Below are 22,342 nucleotides of genomic sequence, written 5' to 3'. Positions count from 1 at the left end.
CAGGCGGTCTTATTTCCTCTATGTACATTTCTGTTTGCATTATCATATGCTAAACATACCATAATATAGGGGTAATCCACTAGTTTTTGTCAAGGTCCAAATTTCTTGTCAAAGTCCAGACTCCAGAGAGAAGAATACAAAAAACAATAACAATAATAAGTAAATAAGACTTCTATGCATGTTCAAAAGCATTTGGGGGTCTAGATTTGGCCCACAGTCCACCTGTTGACTACTCCTGCCACAGTACCATGCTCTGTTTACCTCATTCTTCAACTTTGGATATTAGCTTTCCATCCCCTTGTACAAAAGGAGTTCACAAAATCCCCAAGTGTGATGTCTTCTGTAGCATATGCACCTCAAAAGAGAGCATGCAAAAGTTTAGCATTCATTTAAAAATATATGATGTGGATTTTGGGATAGGAGACAGGAATTTGTGTCTCTGAAAAATGGTAAGCTGCCCCAATAACACCTGTAATATGATGTCCCTGGGTAGGTTATCATCAGCAGGAACTGAAGGCAGGACCTCAAGCATGAGCCTTTACTGCCAGAGCTAAAGAACTCAGGCTTCATAACTCCAAGGCTATACCAGACTCACAAACCTCCTGTGGACTAGCAACAAGAAAGTGACAAGCACCACAACCTTAGCATTGATTACACAAACCATCCAATCAGGATAACAGAAAGGAATTGAAAGGCAAGAATACACAACTGTTGGGGAGGCACGGGTGGGGGGAGAGAACTGACAGGAGATGGGCCTGTGCCAAAACCCCTGATTTGGGGACCACAAGATTTGAGGATACTATAAATCCAGATAGATAAGAAGGCTGCAGCTTGGGTACCAAAACCTTTTTTTGTTTTTGTTTTTGTTTTTTGTTTTTTTTTTAAATCCAGCCAGTAAAAACATATTGGTGGACACACAATTACCTTGGCTGCCTTAGGAAATGTTAACTCAAACTATCCAGAAACAAGTGACAGAATAGAAACCTCTACACACAAAATAGCACCCCCCAAAGTTCTCCAAAAATCCCTGGGTCAGAGAAAAATGGGGGGTTTTCCACAACATAATTGCCATAGCTAAAAAACAGGACACATCCAACAGCCTATCAGAATGAGCTCTTTCTTGCCATTTCCCCTTGTATCTGTTCAACAGGATTAGTATTTATGTTTTCGCTTGGCCTTTAATTCTGGATCTGATACTTAACCTTATTATACCATCTGCACCCTGGGCAATTCCCAGTTAGAGGGCTTTTTTCCCCCCTCTTGCTTCAAGCTGGTGGAGCCCCAGTCCCTCAGGATGTTGGGTATACAATTCCTGTTGACTCCACAGAGAGCTAGAGCACTCAGCCCCTTGCAGGATCAGGTCTGGATTGTACTTCAGTATGATACTTATTCTTGTGATTGTCTTATTATTTTTAAGAACAGACTTAAAACCTCTTTCTCATGTCTAATTTTTTTGATGCAATGTTGTGATGTTTGATGTTCAGCTTGATACGGCTGAAGGGTGCTTTATAAAATCAACACACACGTTGACAAGGGAGCCTAGGGGTGGGGGAAATGGGAGCGAAGAATGGCTGTTACCTTAATAAAAAAAAAAAAAAGAGAGAGAGAGAGAGAAAAGAGTCTCCGTACAAAACATAGCACAAATATACAGACTGCGTGCAGAGATTCAGACACTTAGTCATCGCAAACATGGAACAGGTGATTCTATTGATTAAGTTTTCAGACCTAGTATGGGGGGGCAGTATATGTGGGAATCACATTACTCGCTAATGGGATTTGTGCTTTTCAAATGTCCCACAGGAATCCAACGTTTTGAGCATTTACAAACACAGTGATCAAGCTTCTAAGCCCTTGATTTTTGCACCCACTGAAGTCAATGGGTGGGATGTCCTGTCCTTGGAATGTTTTCTGTGTTTGATTTGCTGTTTTGCCTTGGCATCAGAGACAGCACCTTGCCAGTGTGGCCTAACATGAAGAGTTCTGTCTTGTGGCTCCTACCTCAAACTGATTAATGTCTGGACCATGAGTTGCTGCACTGTCCTGAATTTTAAAGCCACAATGGTTGGCTGGTATCTCTCTCTTCTCCTACGAAACAGGCAAATTTCCGTTATTTACTACTCAGCTCTATTTATTTTTTGCCACACTTCAATGGCAAAATATTTGAGATAAGACTTGCCATACTGGGTCAGGTCACACATCCACCTAGTCTGGTATCTTGTCTCTGATCATAGCCAATACCCAATGCTCCAGAGGAGGGCAAACACTCCTCTTTTTGCAATACTATAGCACAGGAGACAGACAAGAAAGAATGTCCTTTTGCTGCTCTCCACAATAGATCAGCTTTGCACGCTGAAAGCATGACCTTGATTAAAAGGTATTTCAAGTAGAACATTTTGAATTACATTTGTTTTATTATTTTCCTAAACTCCTGAAGGTGGGAAATAGAATCGTCCACAGAGCTGTTTGCCATATTTAACATTTTGTGCTGTGGATGGAAGAGTGGATGATATAGGTTGCGGCTATTTTAAGTTACATTTCCTTGATCTTGGTTTATTTGGTTACTTATCAGCTTGTGTGGCAATAATCAGATAAGTAACGGTAACAATAATAGCACAAGTTTCCATGTTTGGTTTCTCAATGTCTTATATTAAACTTGCTCAGTTTACAAGCCTGAAGTTTCCCCCCCAACTGCAACCTGAACCTGGGATCTAACAATCCAGCTGGGTTCTATCTGCCTTCTACACCAGCACCAATAATAAAGAGTCCACAGTTAGAACTTGGTTGACATTTTTGTCGGCATGCAGGCAATAAGATCCATCGCTGTGGGGCCAACAACAGTGAAAACATGTTTTGATCAGTAAGGCAAAGAGACATGGCTCAAAAGACAGAGCCAAACCCTAAGTGGCTGGGCACCTGCAACTTCTACTGTTTTGAGAGTTGCAAGCCTCTCAGATTCTTGCTCAAGAGAGCACATGCGCAGAGCTAAAAGGTGTCACTTATACTAAGTCATAGTCACACTGCATTGTGTCTTCATACTGTAATATCTAGCTCTCTCTACAGGTAACTCTGCAGTTTCGGTATTAATGGTCATTGGTAAATAACCTAGAGTATGTAGTAAGCTAAGATTTCAACTGCCAATAAGTTAACTCTTACCTGGGTTTGGGAAGGCCTAAAAGCAGAGTCAAAGCCATACTGCAGAGAGTCCAGAAAAGGCTGAATTTTGTAGAGGCCATGTGTCATCTGGCTGGAACGGAAGGCCACAATGTGGAAGTACTTCAGGATTTTCTCAAACCGCGGCTGTGTCATGATCAGCGCTATGCTCCTGTTGCTGTAGAAGCCACTGCTCCAAATGCTGAGGACGGACTCGCAGTGGTGAATGCTTGTTGAGATCATGTAGCCTAGGAAGGCTTTCATTTCTGTTAGAGTGACATCCATCCAGGCATCATCTTTGCCAAATCTCTCCTGGTACTTCTTGGCATACATGTTGGTTTGTACCACCATGTTCTTTAGTACATTGTCAGGGACAAAGAGCTGAAAAAAGTCCATGGCACTGGCAGTTTGGGGCATTTTACGGGTTGGACCTAGAACAAAAGTGGGGAAAAAACAAGCTCATTTTTGATGAACTATTCATCATAGTGGTTAGTTAGATTGATAACTAACAACTACTAGATCATCCAGTCCCTTGCAGGAGAGTTTCCTACAGTACAGTGTCTAGTCTACACAAAGTCCCAAGTGATGGGATTTGGGCCACTTCCTTTGTTAGACTATCCCACTGAATAACCGATCTGTGTCAGAAATTTTTTCCTAATATTCAACCTTAGTTTCATATAATTTTTTCTAGTTACACCCCATATATCACTCTAAATAATTCCTCTCCCTCTTCAGTATTTATGCCCTTCAGCTAGTTATAGACTGTCACATTCCCTCCTAGGCCTAGTCTACACTTAAAATTTAGGTCAACATAGCTAGACCCCTGAGCAATGCCAATCTAACCCCCAGTGTAAATGCAGCGAGATCGATGGAAGAATGCTTCCGTTGACCTAGCTACCATTGCTTGAGAAGGTGGCGCCCCTACCGCAGAAAAACCCCTTCCATCACCGAAAGTTGTGTGTACGCTACAGGGTTATGCTGGCATAGCTTAGTTATATTGCTATCGTCCCCGTAGTGGACACATGGCCTTAGTCTCGAAGCCAAGCTATACATATTTAGCCGTCTTCATCTTTTCCCATATATCAGTCCTTCCAGCCCCTAATTGTTGTCATTGCTCCTCTCTGAATTCTCTCCAGTTTGTCTATCTTCTAAATAAGATGGTACCGCAAATGCAATATTCTAGGATCAGGCACATGACAGCCATATTGAGAGAGATTCTTGCCTCCATGCAAGGTGACATAATTCCCCTGCAGTCAAAACTTGAATGGCTTTTTTTTGCTCCTGTACTGCATTTCAAGCTCCTGTCGAATTTGCTGTCCATTATCAGCCCTCTGTCTTTTTCCATGTTCTCTCTTGGATGCTATTACCACCACCTTGCTGGTTACTACATACACATTGGTGCAACATTACATAAATCACCACAGTATCTAGGCCATGGTATCTGTGAATCTGATTCGGTACCCTCTGAAATCTATGGAATTTTTGTCATTGACTGCAATCAGAGCAAGATCAGGCCTTTGTAGAACAAACTAAAACACCATATGGACAAGCTTTTCTATCTTGCATTATATATGATTCTTGTTGAGATATGTTCCTTATTTAGCACATCACCCACATAACGAAGGAGAAACCTTGCACTTCCTCCCTTTAGTTTGTTTTTTGACTGAACTGCAGAGAAAATGGAAGTTTTCAAGCCTTTATTTTATTCTAACAGGAAAAAAAATACAGTGAACACTGAATTAGTCTCTAAGGTGCCACAAATACTCCTTTTCTTTTTTTGAAAGCATACTGATTACTGTTATGAGCCTTAGGTTCTTAACTCAGTACCATGTCTCCTACACCCTAAGCATGTGTACAGGCTCCTGTCCCTCTAATGACTTTTGAGCAGACATTAGCATTTGAAATTCTGGTTAATAACAGGAAAGTGTTTTCCTTGCAGTACGTGACTACTTGGGTCCTGATACAGCTTGAATGTCAAAGGCTTGAAGAAGAGAAGTGTGAAATCCTGTGGCTTTGTATCAGAAAGATTCATTAAAACCTCTTTTGGTTTTGGACTGCCTGGTTTGTACTCCCTGGATTTCTCCTTAAGGGCTTCCTCTTAACTTGGCAATAACAAAGTGATCACGGGCTAACTTGGCATCAAATTGTGTTTGCTTTACATACCTTGTTTCGGCTGCAGTCTCTGTTAAGCTCAAGCTATTTAGTTATTGCCTAGTAAACAAGAAGAACCTTTAGGATATTCTAACTCCATCAAAAATGACACACAGAATGTTAAGGTTGCAAAATTAAGCTATCAATAGTCAGGAAATGCCGGGGGGGGGCGAGAACTTCTTTTATGAAAAAAGCTAATACAGGTAGAATTTTATATTCTAGTAAGTGATTATATTGTATGCAAAATAGTGCAGACTTAAAAGCAGCTGAACTGTTATACACTTTACCAAAACAGGAAAAAAAACCACCGTGCAGAGTGCAAGTGGAAACTTTTATCATAAATAGTGCACGTTTTTCAGATGTAACTGAGAACAAGGAGTTATAATGGATACATTTATGTAGCCCAGACTATAACTGTTGTTGCTGTTCCTTTTATCATCGTAAAGCCTGTTACAGAGGAGTTCTCTTCTTACTATCAAAGTTCTGTATACCTGCTCGCCCAAACCAGAGTGAAACGATTTCTGCAAGGCAAACTGGCTTACAAAGGATCATGTAGTACAAGTCACAGAGCACAGTGCCATAGGGTGACTGAATGCACCCCTGTATTTAAATCATACATACCACTGTAATAATCTTTGTACGAAATATGCCTTGAGGTATCATTTGAAAATTAACAACTCGTTGGTCAATAATATCATGGTGAAACATATGTTAGGTTATTAACATAAACTGAAATTATGACTGAAATGTGTTTACCAGACAAGTCTGGGGAAGAGAGGGGGGTAAACCTGTTTCTCAAAGACAGAGGACAAGCTAACACTTCTCCCCAGGTGTCATCAAAGCTGACTGGCAATCACTGGTCAAATGGCCATTATTGGCAGCCAACGGGGGCATGCGCAGATCAATCTGCATTTTAGCAACAACAACATAGAATCTCTTTCACCACAAGACTCCCCGTCTCCATCCTCACAACTAACAGGAACTTTATCTAGGAATAACTCTCAGGAAGATGCATTTCAACAGGTGACAGGACTATAACAGCGAGGGCCAAAACCACCCCACAGACTCTCTCGCTCACTCTTTCACCTAAGACAACAAAGGAACCAGCCCTTTAGACTTTGGGGGCAGATCCTGATATGAGAATTTGGTCAGCTATGTTGCTGGGAACATATGGTAAGGGATTTTACCTTAAACCAGATCTAATTTAAGTTTAGTTAGTAAAAAGCATTTTATCTTTATTTCTCTTATAATCATTTCTGACTTCAATACCTCACACTTGTACTCACTTAAAGCCTCTTTGTAACTAAACTTGTTTTATTATTTAATCAAAACTAATCCAATGTTGTGTTTAAACTGCATTGTTTGGTAATCCCAATTAAAGTAGCAAACTGTTGTATACTGACCCCCTACAGGGGCTATGGACCTATAACATCTGAACTGTCCATGAAAGGGCTGGACAGTGCAGGACACATGTTTTGGGGGGAAAAATTGGGACTGGGAGTGTGTTGGGGTCACCCTGCAGATAGTAACCAAGGCTGCAGGAAGCCAGCATGTATCTGGTGCTTACTGACAGGCTGCTGGTGTCAGAGTTGCTGGATTAGGGCTGTGGCTATACACAGAAACTCAGAGTTTGACCTGCATGCTGGTGGGCTGATTGTGAGCAACCCAAGTTGTGAGCTACAGCAACAAAGCATTGTGAGGCACCCAAGGTTGCAGGGCAGGTCATGACAACACCTCACTAGTTTGGACTGCACCCCAGAACGTGATACTCAGGAATTACCTGCAAGCTGATGTTCAGGACAGCTGCAAAGGAAGGGCAGCACCAAGCAGCTGGGAGAGAGAAAAGGGATCAATGCCATGTTATGAAAACGTTTACATTTTCTTTTGGATATCACTTGACTAAGCTTCACTGTTGCCCACTAGATATGGCTCTTTGATAACATGACTTATATAAGTAGTCTTGCCTAGTTATACTCCTGGGAGAATTCTGTGCCACTGTGCAAGTGCAGAATTAATATGTCCTGCAGCATAAGTGATTCTGATGGGGAGGTAAAAGGAAGTTGCATTTACACCTTTTGCCCATTAGGAGGCACCAGAAGAGAGAGCAGCAGGCTCAGGGGCCCAAGCAGCCAGCCTCAGAGAGGGAGGGCAGAGCCTGCTTTACTCACTGTGCCCTGCCAGTAGGGCCAGGTGAGGAGGCACAAGATATGGGGGGGACAGACAAAGGGGGGCACACAGTGTTGCTGAGGTGTCACACAGACTAGGGTTCAGAAGGAATAGTAGGGAAGACTGAGGTGGGGGTACAGGAGCTAGCGGGGTAACAGCATTGAGCCTGGGGCTGAATGGGAGTGGGAGTGAAGGGCCACATGAGGACAGAAGAGAGTGTGGGGGTTCAAGGACACATGGGGACATGCAGGGACATCCTTAGGCATATGCAGCATGTACGGAGCAAAAATTTGGAGCATCCCTGGGTCTTCGTGTCCACCCTCCCACCTCTTCCTATCCTGTTTTGACCCTTCCTGCAGGCTCCCACCAGAGCTGGCTGCTGCAGCCTGATGAGTCTTCCTCCAGAGGGGATCTAGTAACTTAAAAGTGAAAAAAAGGTCTTCCAGCCTGCAAGACCTATTAGCACAACACTGAAACTGTTAAAGAGCCCTTCAAGTGATAATGAAGCCATTTAATAGGCATTTGCCAACCCCCAGGTATATACTGTCAGTTTCTGAATTTACTGACAAAAACAGTTGCGCATTTACTGTGATATTTACTCAGAACATGTTAGTCTACAGGATCTTAGTTTAAAATTTGCTTTAAAAATATTTCATTAGTTTGTTGCTGAAGATTATAAAATCACATCTCTTAAAAAATCCTTGCACAGATTTTTAGATGCTCAATATGAGTATTCATCTTTAGCCTTAAATGCTTGGATCTTCAGACATATCGTTTTTTAAATAAATCCTTCAAAAGACCACCTTTATCTAAAATACACATTTTAATTTTAATTACTATAGTACAAAAAACTTGATTCCAAAGTCTTCCTGTCCTTTCTTGCCACTCCTTTCTCCCTTCACGCCCCTGTTGAAGAGAGCCCTTAAAGTAGGGTGACCAGATGTCCCAATTTTGTAGGGACAGTCCCAATTTTTGGGTCTTTTTCTTATATAGGCTCCTATTACTCCCCACCCCCGTCCTGATTTTTCACATTTGCTGTCTGGTCACCCTATCGTAAGGGGACAACACTCCTTTCCTTCCAGATAGCTGGACAAACCAGTTTCCCTTTCTTTACTTCTATTTGATGATCTACACCTCTACCCCGATATAACGCGGCCCTCAGGAACCAAAAAATCTTACCGTCTTAGAGGTGAGACCGCGTCAGATCGGGGTAGGGAGAGGAACCACTCCCCGCCCCAGCTCACCTCTGCTCTGCCTCCTCCCCTGAGCGCGCTGCTGCCGCTCCGCTTCTCCCTCCCTCCCTTCCAGGCTTGCCGCGCCAATCAGCTGTTTGGTGCAGGAAGCCTGGAAGGAAGGAAGGAAGGGCAGGGGGGAGAAGCAGAGCAGCAGGCACACTCAGGGGAGGAGGCGGAGGTGAGCTGGGGCAGGAAGCGGTTCCTCTGCACCCTCCCCCCAGTAACTTGCTGCGGTTCCCCCCGCGCCCCCCGCCCCAGCTCACCTTCGCTCTGCCTCCTCCCCTGAGCGCGCCGCAGCCACTCCGCTTCTCCCCCCTCCCTCCCAGGCTTGCCGCAAATCAGCTGTTTGGTACGGCAAGCCTGGGAGGGAGGGGGGAGAAGCGGAGTGGCGGCGTGCTCGTGGGAGGAGGCGGAGGTAAGCTGGGGCGGGGGGGGGCCGCAGCAAGTAAGGGGGGGGAGCGCAGAGGAACCGCTTGTGGTAACATGAATTTGGATATAATGAGGTAAAGCAGCCCCGCTCCCCAGAATGCTGCTTTACTGCGTTATATCCGAATTCGCGTTATATCGGGGTAGAAGTGTACTTTTAAAAGACCCCTCCAGCAAAATCCACACCTTAGTAAGATATAAAATCCTTTGTTATGCCTAAAATCTTTGGAAACATTTTTTAAAGTCGGTGAAGTTTCATAAACATATATATTGTTATGGAGATCACACGAAGTAAATTAGTGGTCCCTTTTTCTAAAAGCAATGAATATTGTTATGAACACACTAAACCTCTGTGACTGATTAATTTAAAATGCCTTTGTTTCAGTGAGTTAAATATATAGTAATCTGGAATGATTACTTTATGAAGGCTTAAGAGTACATTTAAAATACAAAATCAGCTTAGAAATACTGATTAATAAAATGTAAAACAGAGAAGAGCTGCATCATGTATTCCATAATATTTAATGTTGTATTCAGCAGGACAGCTGACTTGCCCTTACTACAAAGTTTTTGCAAATAAATCTCTGACAAACTTCAGTGTATATCAAAAAACCTGTGATTGGCATTTTTTATTCCCAAATTTAGTGCTTTTAATTAGGTACCTTCTGCATGTCCAGTCTTCACCATCTGGCATGCAGTGGAAAACATGCTCCATTTTCTTTAGAAAGAAATTGCAGAAGAATGACATTTTGAAAAAAACATTTGCTTCATTTGGGTTCAGGGATTTGGCTGGAAGCGGGTGAGCAGGAAGGGGGAGGGAAAAGAGGAGGGAGACAGTGAGGAGAGGAGGGGCCTGGGGCCGAGCAGGGGTGGAGTATGGGCAGGGGCCACAGGCAGAAGAGGTGGGCTAGGGAGCTAGCCTCCAGAAGCGGCAGCTTCACCCACTGCCCATGACAGCAGGTAAGAGCGGGTCGGCTCCCACACACCCAGCGCATGCTGCAGTGTCCTTAGGCAGGGGCTGTCTTCACAGAGCTGAGTGCACCGGCGCTGTGCATTCTGCGTGAGGGAGAGGGTACAGGGTCTCTGCAGGGAGCTGGACTCTCTGCCACTGTGAGGCAGGCCGGATGGCTCGGTATCCTTTGCTGCCTCGTCCCTCCCTCCACCCGCCCCCGGGCTGTGAGCCCGGGCTGCCGTCGGGCATAGGGGCACCAGTTTAATAAGACTATGTAGGGCCCCGTAAATCCTAAGGACAGCCCTAGGGACATGTGCCTGACTTAATGGGAGAGGCTAGAGGTCAGCCTGGGTCTGCATGCGAGAGGCTCCCCAATTCTCAAACAATCGCCGCTCTGCAAAAAAAAACCAAAAAACCAAAAAAAACCCAAACAACCCTGTTCCATATTTCTCCCTCCCATACCCAACAACCCTCCAGGTTCACGGCCAGGCTCCTTCCCTTTCCCTCAGCTACTCCATTCCCCCAAGCCTTTGCTCTGCTTCTGAGGAGTGGGAGAAAATACAGTTCTGCATTGTAGTGTAAATGAATTATTACTCAAAGTTCTGTATTAATATGCCTAGTAAGAAATGTCAAAAAACATTTCCTGTATTTTTTTTTTTTTGCTGTCTGTATTGTTACAGGCGTACTTGCTACTAGGTATTTTGAAATAAATTACCAAAATAATTGAAGCTGGCATGATTATATTATGTTATTTTGACAAATAAAATATGCAAAATTTTAAAATATTTTGTGCAGAATTTTTAGGCGTGCAATTCCCCCCTAGAGTACTAGTTATTGCATTCAGCACTAGGACCTTGGCACCCTACAGGGGGTGACGAGTGAGGCAATTTTGTAATCCCTGCCCTTAGGAGAAGCAGGCTGGGAGCAGGGGCAACAGGTATGTTCATATGGTAGACGGCTTTATGAAGGTGAAATATTCTGTTCCTGAGACACTGGGATATTGACAGTATGTAGATATTGGGCTTCATTTTCAGAAAGCTGGTTATGCAGTCAGGAGCACAAAACAGTCAATTTTGTGTGTAATTACATTTTCAGTAGCTGTCACTTAAAGTGCGGTTCTGCCTTGAAACGTGATTATGTAAAAGCAACACCATTTTACTCAACAGATCTGCACTCTATGCTCATACAGAGTCCTATTTGCTTTCTTTGGTGACAAAAAATAAGATTCTACTACTGTCAGCCATGCAGAACCCACACAGCTAGGAAAGAATTAACTAAATTCATTTCTGGCTTGCACGTCAACATAGTTGTTGACTAAATGTCATTTGCAAGGCCATCTGTCCAACTCTATTGTCTTTAAAAAATCATTGGTCATATTTTACCAATGAAAATATGGAACCCGACAAGGATGCTTTTAGAGGGTGTGTTGTTTTTTTAAGCACAATTGTACTTTAACAATACAAAACCTGTTACATGCTGAAATGACCAGCCTAAGATAAGTGGGCAAGCTTCTTTAGTTAATTGTTGCCACACGAAAAATGTAGCACACATGTATTTTCCACAGAGGGAGCAAACTGTGCAATAAGCCTTGATTAGTGGATTTGCACCTTTAAGTAAGTACAAGTTATAGTAGAACCTCATTTACTTGAACCACACTTATCCAAAAGTTATCTTTTGCACTGAGGAGTCCCTATTTATCCAAAATCTTATTTAGCTGAAAAATTATAAATCTTCTGTTATCTTTGAATAAATGGGACTTTATTACACTGAAAAGAGTCCTGGACTAGGTATTTAGAGGGCATATTAGGAAACAATTATGGACAGATACATGTCCATTTGCAAACTCAATCTTAAAATTATTTTCAAATACACTGGCACCGCCATTGCACCAAGGGTTTTTTGGTTTGTTTTTTGAGGCAGCGGGGAATTCCTGAGTCCATAGCTACACAGGTAAATTTAAGGAACGGGGTTTGAAACAGTTTCAGATTACACCTGAAACCTACGGGGTTAAATTCAGGAGTCTTAAGAAGCAATCTGGATTGAGCAGTGTGGCTTATGTAAATGAAATGAGAGATTTGGTGGATAAGTGGGTGAGGGGGAAATGCATTACAAGCTTTGAAGGAATGTGTGATTTGGTTACTCAGGAACAATTCCTGAATATGTGCAGTGATGATGTAAAACAGTATTTGTGGGACAAAAAGGTGGGTGCAGCGGGTGGATTGGCTGGGTTTGCAGACTCTTCCGAGCAGTCACAAGCTGCAATTAAGCACAAACCGCAGGCAGAGGGGTACAGGGGCGGGTGGAAAGCAGCATCACCGTTTTCCCTCTGGGGAAAAGGAGGCGGGGCATTCATCTTCTGTCAGGGTTCCCTCCCCACTCTGAACTCTGGGGTACAGAGGTGGGGACCTGCATGAAAGACCCCCTAAGCTTATTCTTACCAGCTTAGGTTAAAAAACTTCCCCAAGGTACAAACTTTGCCTTGTCCTTGAACCCTATGCTGCCACCACCAAGCGTGTTAAAGAACAGGGAAAGAGCCCACTTGGAGACGTCTTCCCCACAAAACATCCCCCCAAGCCCAACACACCCCCTTTCCTGGGGAGGCTTGAGAATAATATCCAAACCAATTGGTTACAAAATCATCAACGACCCAAACCCCTGGATCTTGGAACAATGGAGAAATCAATCAGGTTCTTAAAAGAAGGATTTTATTAAAAAAAAAGAAAGGTAAAAGAATCACCTCTGTAAATCAGGATGGAAAATACTTTACAGGGTATTCAAGATTCAAAACACAGAGGATCCCCCTCTGGGCAAAACCTTAAAGTTACAGAAAACAGGAATAAACCTCCCTCTTAAAACAGGAAAAATTCACATAAAACAAAAGATAAACTAATCCGCCTTGCCTGGTTTACCTATACTGGTTGCAATATTGGAGACTTGGATTAGGATGGGATGGAGAAAATGGATTTCTGTCTGGCCTCTCTCAGTCCCAAGAGAGAAAAACCAAGTAAACAAAGAGCACAAACAAAAACCTCCCCCCTAAGATTTGAAAGTATCTTGTCCCTTTATTGGTCCTTTGGGTCAGGTGCCAGCCAGGTTAGCTGAGCTTCTTAACCCTTTACATGTCAGGTCTGGCCAGGAGGGATTTTATAGCACTGTATACAGAAAGGTGGTTACCCTTCCCTTTATATTTATGACACTTCCCCATTCCCATTACTCGTCCTAAATCTCCTGTACAAGCAGAGGAGCCCAAGAAGTGCTATCATTGTAAGTCCACTAAGCACCTGAGGAATAATTGCCCTTAGCTAAGAGGGAACAGGCAGCAGGTAACACATGAAGCTTCTTCTTCTCAGAGCTAGGCTGCTGCCTCTTTCCACACAGGATTTGTAAAGGTTGCTTCTACACAACCAAGCAGTGAGCATATGCATGCTGTTAAACTTAATGGGAAAGTACTCGTTGGTTCATGGTGCTCATGGGAGCAGAGATTTCTGTGGTCAGGAGGGACCTGATCCAGGAGAAGGATTTGTTGCCAGGGAAAATAGCAGAATTAGAACTGGTGGGAGGTAAAGTCCTTGTACCTTTAGCGAAGGTGCACATGGAAACTGGTTGTTTGCAGGCTGAGCTAACTGTTGCAACAGTGGCACACATTTCTACTGGGAAATGATTTCTCTGATGTGGCAGAATCTGTCACAGGGTTGGTAAGCAGCGAGAAGGAAACTTGCGCTAAAAGCCACAGAGTGGGGGGAAAGTCACATGGACTGCTGGGGGAATAGGAGGGTGTCTCTTAAATTCCTCAGTAGCAGTGAAAAATGCAGCTTTGGGGGCAGCAATGGTCCTAACCAGTTCCTGTAGCCCCGGGGCTCAAGGTAAGTCCCAGATGGAGGGGCTGGACGAAACCAGCTCCTGTCCCGTGATCATCTGCCTGGGGGAGGGGAATGTTCCACTTTGTAGCAGGGAGGCCCTCCCGGCTGTTGACTGGCAGGAAGTTGCAGGTCAACAGGGGACTGGGCCTGCCCTGGAGCGCACAGAGACATGTGTCCCGAAGGTGGAAGTCGGGGCCCTGGTAACCGCGGTGGTGGGAACGGACCCCAACGACTCTAGCTGGAAGCAAGCCCAACCTGAGTGAAAGGGGAAAAAATTTTCTGGCCAGTGTAGGGTCTGTCATAGCTGGTAGCTGTGAGCCCACAGCTGGACCAGGGTCACCTTCCCTTTTGGGGGACACAGGAGTGTCTGGCCCAGTGAGGGGGCCCAAAAAGGGAAGTCCAGATGGAAGGTGAGTGGAGACCGGAGGGTCTGCCCACCTTTTGTAGGAAGGCTCTTTCCCAGGAGGAGGGTGAAAAATCTCCATTTAAAATGACAGACCCCTCTCCTGTGGATCAGGTTTTGAGGGAAGACTGGGGGTCAGATCTCCTGGAGGGGGGAGTCCATCCAGCTAACCTGTTGGGGGCAAAGAGTGGGGTGGCCGAGGGGGATCTTACCGATCCAAAGCACTCCATTAAAGAATGTTATCCTTCCACCCTTGTTAAAAATAACAGTCTCTTCAAGGCTGGGGGAAGAAGAACTCTTTTCTTGGGAGGTTTCAGAGTAACAGCCGTGTTAGTCTGTATTCGCAAAAAGAAAAGGAGTACTTGTGGCACCTTAGAGACTAACCAATTTATTTGAGCATAAGCTTTCGTGAGCTACAGCTCACTTCATCCGAGGCATGCCGTGGAAACTGCAGCAGACTTTATATACACACAGAGAATATGAAACAATACCTCCTCCCACCCCACTGTCCTGCTGGTAATAGCTTATCTAAAGTGATCATCAGGGCGTGGGGTCAGACCCAAAGAAATTCCAGAGGGAGGGGCTGAGGGCAGGCATGGTTGCAGTACACCCTTTCCTTGCCAAAGCCTCAAACACATGTCTGAATTAAAAGCCTTCTCCAAAGAGGCAGAAGAATCTGCACCGGAGCACCTACCAGGGTACACAAAGAAATTGGGAAATGCAATAGACACTCAACAAGCTAAGTTGTGTAAACAAAGCCTGTCCGCTGTAGATTTGCTGTTAATCTTGTGTCTTTTGCTACTTCATCTATGAGTCAAGACGAAGGAGTTAATGCAAGTGGTAAACGCTTTAACAAAGTGGGACGTACATGAGTTGTGGAAGAAACTGTTGTACATGCTAGGGTTGGTGACAAGACAGCCCCACAAGCATGTTACTTTTCAGCTAATACCTGTAAACAGGCTGGAAAAGCATAATGGGCCCACACTGCTGTGTGGAAGGGGAAACTGAGGCACACCACCTCATGGGATTGGTGGCTAAATGTCAAGACACCTACACTTTAACAGATATTGCTGTCTGCATTCTGTTAGCAATACTACACCCCAACCTGTTTTCAGGCACCAGGGGACCAGGAACCCCAAACCTTGCTCCAACACCTATGGATGACATCATATGGTTTAAAGGTACTAAAAGGGAGAGTGACCAGAGGATTTTACATGTACTGCCTCCACCATGGACAGTGTCCAAGTCTCTGGCAGTAAGTTCAGGAGGAGGGTGTGACATTGCGCCCCATAATGCTTTATGGGAATATGCTTATAAATTTATATATGACGTAACTGGAATAGGTTTTATCCTACATATGCCATTTAACGTATCTCTGTAAAGGTTATGATCTACTAAATATATTCATCCTATTTGTATGCATGTATCATTTTTGTATTCAAAGTTATCAATATTGGCTAAGTACTTGTTTAATTTTAAGTAGCCTCAATGAAGCAGTTGGTCAGCTTCCTGAGAAAAGACTATTCTCAGTAAGTAACCAATCAAGAAACACTTAAACTAACAATGAACTTGGAGATGCCAGTCCACATCAGAGCTTTCCCAGGAATGTGGCCTGGCTGGTGAGGAACTCAGTCATGCATGGACATGTGACTTGCCCATGTGACTCCAAAACTCCATCTTGGAGCTGAATTCTGGATAGGAGAGGGTCTCCACCCACAAGAGAGTCTATTTAAGCCCTTGGGAGACCCTTCCATTTTGTCTTCAGCTGGCTCAAGAGATAGCCTCTCTGCTCCCAAAGGACAGTAACCACAGGGGTGTGAGTGATTGCTGGACCTAGACTAGAAGGAGGCTAGTCTATAAAAGAACCTTACTGGAACATCTCTGAGGGTGAGATTTCATCTGTATTCAGTTTCTTACTGTATTAGGTTTAGACTTGCGTGTTTTATTTTATTTTGCTTGGTAATTCACTTTGTTCTGTCTGTTATTACTTGGAACCACTTAAAGCCTACTTTTTGTATTTAATAAAATCACTTTTTACTTATTAATTAACCCAGAGTATGTATTAATACCTGGGGGGGCAAACAGCTGTGCATATCTCTCTATCAGTGTTATAGAGGGCAAACAATTTATGAGTTTATCCTGTATAAAGCTTATACAGGGTAAAACGGATTTATTTGGGGTTTGGACACCCCTGGGAGCTGAGTATCTGAGTGTTGGTGACAGGAACACTTCTTAAGCTGTTTTCAGTTAAGCCTGCAGCTTGTGTGGGACGTGGTTCAGACCTGGGTCTGTGCTTGTGACAGGCTAGCGTGTCTGGCACAACCAGGTAGGGTTCTGAAGTCCCAAGCTGCCAGGAAAAATGGGCTTACAGGTAGTCCCAGCACATCAGATGGCAGTCCCAAGGGGATTTTCTGTGATCCAACCTGTCACAGGTACCACATGAAATCCACTGCAGATGGCTGAAACAGCAACAACTTTCAGGACAAGTTGGCTTAATTTTATACTTTGCATGTGGAAGTAATGTCTATCTCAAAGTCAAACAACAGGGCAATGGCCCCTTAATCACAGGGGGATGGGGGGGTGGAAAAATCAGTCATGAAGACAGTGAGGAAGCAAAGGCAGAGAAAGCTACACTGGAAACCTGATTCAGGAGTAGATATGAGACCCTAGCCCTTATACTGCGTGCACTAAAAAGAGTGAGCTCTGGCTTTAATAATGCTTACTGCAGCTGCCTGCAAGCAAGAAATAAGTTGTAAAAATGGTAAAGCATCCAAGGAGGCTTAGGAAAACAAATAAAAAAAGAAACAATTTAGGTCTTGATCTTACAAATGAGAATAGCAGACATGGTTCCCTGCATCTGCATGGAGCCCCACTCAGTATGTGCAGGTGCTTCACGGGGGCTCAGTACAGGACTGGGCCCTTAACAATCAGCCCCCCAACACTGCCACACAAATGACATTCAGCAGATAATTCATTTGAATTTCACATCTTGAATAAATTACTTTTTTCTCTATTTGCTTAGTTAATAAGGCTGGGAAAGCAATGTGCTTAGACTAACCTAACGAATTTCATACATGCAAAATTAATATTTGACATCATTCCCCCAGTTATCATTACCTTCCCACCATTAATAACTCACCAACAGAGTTTATAGACTGAGAGCAAGAGATTTGGTAAAGTACATGTCACAGGGCACTTCTTCAGCTACCCGATGAGCAGCACTGCCTACACTGCTTACAAACACACACAATCTGTTTTTTTTCCACCACATGCACCTCAGCCTTCCATTTCAAACCAGGAGAGGCCATAACATGGGTACATAGCAGAAGAAGCCTTTCACAGAGCTTCTTTCCTTCACCTTCCCTTTTACTTCCTGTTCTTCCCATTACAAAGCCAATTGCCTCATTAGCTCAACAACTGCCACCAAGTGTCAGTAATCCATCCCCACCAGAGTAACAGGTTGATTGATTCCAAGTAAGCCTGCAGCTCAGTGACCAGGGTGTTACAAATAGCACCCTGTCACAGTATATTGCTAGGCACTGATGGGATCCCAAACTCTCTCTACCTTTGAAGCTTAAATAATGGATGAAAAATTATGCTGGCGTTTACAAATCACATGCTCTTCTGTCAAAGACAAGAACAAATCCCTATTTGGGCTGTTACATAATAGGTTTCCTGTTCTCATATAGTACATAGCATACAGCAAACTTTGAAATGTCAGAATTTCCTGTGGAACAGAAATTCAGTTTTCCAACCAACCCTGCTTCCTGTAGCTTGAGAGGAGTTCACCATTAGTGCATTCATCCATTTGTAACTCTGACATTATCAGGTAATGGGAAATTTAATTTGCAGGACTATAGATTATAAACACTAAAGAGTGTTTATTTCTTCTGCTGCATTTCACTCTACTGTATTTCAGAGGTTTCACCCATTCTCTTGAGACTAAGCAGCAGTATGTCCAAATCTGTTTGGTTTTTGGAATATAATGCTGGATATTTTATAAACATGGAGCCAGATCCTCAGCTGGTGAAAATTCATGTAGTTCTATTGAACTGGCAGATCTTTCCTCTGCCAGAATCTATGCTAGATTAATTTCCTTCTGGAAATTCTTATTTTATATCCCTGCAGTTCCAATCCAATCTCTCTTAAAGGGAGAGCACCCTGCCACAATATACTTTTGGTTTTAAATTTGTTTTCAGGTTAGTTTGTTTCAAACTACTTAGTGAAATATGACGTGACTGCATCTGCTAAAACTCCAAAAGTAAATGGCTCTCTGACACAATGCTTCCATTCTGCATCTGTAATGGCATCATAAAGAACTGTTCAGAACATATTCCAGTTAATTGCCTCCCTCCCTTGCCCCACAGCATTAAACCTGATTGTTTCCTTTATAGCGCTAGCAATAAAGCGATCCATACATGGCATCCTGAGTATTACCCATAAAAAGAATTTAGAGCTGGTTGTTGTGGGCTAAAGCTGAATGCAAAACTGCATGTTTAGATTCTCTAGCTCCCCCTGAAAGATAACATTGCACCAAGGTACGGACAGCATTGGTTCAGTTCTAAAGATTGCTACATTTCAGCCTCTTACCGCCGCAGCAGAGTGAAATAATCTAGGATGTGTTAGATTAAATAACTTACTACAATGAATGCTGGTTCTTTGCCAAACATTATGACCCGATTCTCCTCTTACTTATGCCAGTATAAAATAGGACTGATTCTACTGAAGTCTAAACTGTAAACCTGGCGTCAGTCAGAGGAGAATCAGACCTCTACTATGTAGCTCACAAAGAGGGTGGTCTTGATGGCTTATAATTTTTTTCTTTACTGAATGCACTGCATGTGTGTGAGAGTCCTATTTAACCCCACAGGTAATGGTAAAACCAGCTTCCCCAACTCACCAGTGAGCCTCCATGCTGCCCATTCCTTGCTCAGCCTCACTAAGAACTAGACTTAGAACACCAGCTACATTCAGATGGGCCAACAAACATCCAGCTGCGGTCTGCTACTGCACCCAATGAAGTGAACGGGAACAAGACTGGGCTGCTAAGGGTAACAGCTTTTGGCTCTCAGTCAAAAAGTTGACATTGGTTGTGTGCTACGCTATATACTACCAAATGGTCTTAGCATGAGGGACGGGGATAAGGGTGCTCTGTGGCAGCCTTTCATATAACTATTTTCTTTTGTGGATTTAAGCCAGAACTTAAACATTTAATTAAATATATTTCCTTGTGTTTATTATTTTAAAAACAAACTGAACCTTCATGCTGTAACCAGTGAGTTGGAAGGAACAAAAAGCCCACAGCTGATAATGCTGATGTCTTTAATTATATGTATAGCTTATTTCTAGTGGGAGATCTGCCAATCAGTATTATCAGCACCCAAACAGGATCTATCCTCCTGCCACCTGTGCACAAGGATTTACGGGTAACATTATACAAACAAAGCTTAAGGCAGCACGGCTGACATTAAAACCAATACTATATGTGTCAGCTTACATCTTATACTGTACTTTGTGCATTTATTTATCATTTGGATACAGGACTAGGAAAATATACTCCTTGTCAACTAAGCTTCAGCTTTATTTTTTCACTGTTCCACTGCTGATGATCCATTCCCCCTTTTTGTATTGCTGCATTTTTTTTTAATCGACACCGCACTGCACTCCAACATCAGGACACATCTGCTGCATCTGAGAGTCCAGCGGACATAATCTGTCAGAATGTACCTAACAGGTCAGGGGCAGCTTTCAAAAGGTTAACTTCATACAGTAGCTCTACTACTGTGTTCAGCAGACCATAAACAGAGCGCTTCCACAGCTGCACCTACAGCCTGATTTGTGGAGGTTTATGTGGCGTATATCTTCAACGCAGCACAGAGACATTTTAGAGCAGTGTCACTCCCGTTATGATTAAAGGGACTCACAGCTAAATCCCCAGCATATACTGTTTTGGATTGGAAATATCCCTTTATGGGAAGGATCTAATCTGTGAGCACTTACTGAGATAAAGTACCTTCAGGCTTGTTATTCCTGGGCAAAATATGAACCAAGAAGCAATATATTCAATTCTATTGCTCATCCTTCACTGGAATCATTAAAACCTGTCACTTACTAATACTCTGTAACTATTAAAAAAGAATCCGCCCTACCAGCCATTCCCAGCTCTTTATTAGGACCCTGCTTACAAAGGAGAGATTTGTGTGTGAAGATGGGAAATGGCCCACTATGTCTTCCATGCCAAGGACCAGGACGTTTAATTTGTCATTCATAAATAAAAGTCAATGAGGGAGTGACCCATGTAATGAGATGCTGAAAGCTTTGAGGTTAATGCCTACATTTACATGCAAAACACACATGCCACAGGACCTATTGCTGTTAGTTAATCTCATGAGGGACTTGCATGGGGCTTTGTTCACAAACTGATTTTTAAAAAACTCAATGCAAATCACCTGGAGTAAAAAAGTAAAATCAATTGAAAATCCAGACAGCTCAGCAGTAATTTAACTAGAGCTGGGGTTTCTACCTTTTTAAGCAATAATACTAGTTAGCCATACTTAGGGCTTGTCTACACTACAAAATTAATTTGACTTAAGTTAGGTTGACCTACAGCCATTGCAGTAATTAAGTTGGCTATTGGTGTCCACACTACTATCCTTCTGCTGTGGTACACATCCTCATCAGGAGTTCTTGCACCGTCTGAAGTGGGGCACTGACAGCCAGAGTGTGGGGGTACTGACAGCTACATGGGGCTCACAGCTCCCAGGCCCCGGGGTAACAGCCGGATCTGTGAGCCCAGCCAGTGGCTCAGTTTCACAGTAGGGAGCCTACCAGCAGTGAAATTGACATTCTTGTGTGTTTCAAAGAGGCTATTGTCTCTGCTGGGGGCTTACAGCTGGAGCTGTGAAACTGACAAGAATGTCAATTTCACTGCTGGTAGGTTCCTGTGCTGTGAAATTGAGCTTAGCTCACAGCTTAGCTCACAGCTCAGGTTGTCAGCCCAGGGCAGGTGGGCTTCAGCGGTGAGCCCCAGTGCCAGGCTGATAGCTGCTGGGGGGTGGGGGGACACTGCTGTGAGCCTGGCACTCAAACTATCAGCACCGGGGCAGGTGGGGAGGGGGACCCAGCTGTGAGCCCAGCACCCAGCTCACAGCTGGGGGAGGTGAAGGGGGGGGGGGCTAGCTGTCAGCCCCATTTAGGGCTGACAGCCAACAGCCAATGTAAGTAACACAGTGTGTACACAGACACCATGTCGCCCTAACAACACTGACGTAAGTGCTACGCCTCTCATGCAGGTGGAGTTATTATGCCAGTGTAGCGGGCCACTTACTTTGGCAGAAGCAGCATTGTAATGTAGTCATTGACATAATTAGGTAGACATAAGCTGCCTTACATCAACCTAACTGTGTAGTGTAGACCAAGCCTCAGATCTCCGTAGTACCTGTCAGCGCTCCCTCTCAATTTTACATGCTCTGATGTGGGCTGGAATGTGACTTTCACAATAGTGAGACATGGATTTGAAGCAGTGCAAGCACCATCACGTGTTAGAACTAGATGAGGGCCTGAATCAAAACCTCAGTTCCAAACATCCTCCAAACACGGGATTTTGCTACTCTGTGTAGTAAAACTGAGGAAATTCCAAACCTGGCACAGAAATCAGAGGATGAGGCTTCTCTTGGAACTCGAATATTGCCTACTGAATGGGGAAGGGGGAGACATTATAGGGCTCTCTCTTCTCTTGAAAATTCATAAGTATAAAATACATTCACCCAATGCTCGAACCTCTGGGACCCTCAGCTGACGACTGAACAAACTCTGCTGTAAGCCTCTCTAACTAGTTTAAGGTCATGAGATTTTCTGTAGTTCTAAATCCATGATTTTTCCTACAGGGGAATCAAGTCAAAGATATTTGTCTAGCTAAAGAGAAGCTTGTGTGTGCACTCTCTGTTAGGGAAAGAAAAGTAATCATCTCTGCAATCAGATAAACGAATGCCACACTGGA

The 22,342-nt window shown here is 43.6% G+C and overlaps 1 protein-coding gene across 1 annotated transcript in view; it reads right to left on the bottom strand.

Annotated features, from left to right (window-relative positions):
* PGBD5 (piggyBac transposable element derived 5) overlaps window positions 1–22,342 on the bottom strand; it is a 100,570-nt gene that overhangs the window by 49,472 nt on the left and 28,756 nt on the right. Inside the window, exon 2 of the mRNA XM_073338036.2 lies at window positions 3,154–3,581. Coding sequence (XP_073194137.1) covers window positions 3,154–3,581 — 428 coding nt within the window. The remainder of the gene's footprint in view (window positions 1–3,153; window positions 3,582–22,342) is intronic.

The sequence above is a fragment of the Lepidochelys kempii genome, chromosome 3 (assembly GCF_965140285.1).
Source record: "Lepidochelys kempii isolate rLepKem1 chromosome 3, rLepKem1.hap1, whole genome shotgun sequence".
In the NCBI taxonomy this organism is placed as follows: domain Eukaryota; kingdom Metazoa; phylum Chordata; order Testudines; family Cheloniidae; genus Lepidochelys; species Lepidochelys kempii.
This window is presented reverse-complemented; position numbering and strand designations above follow the sequence as displayed.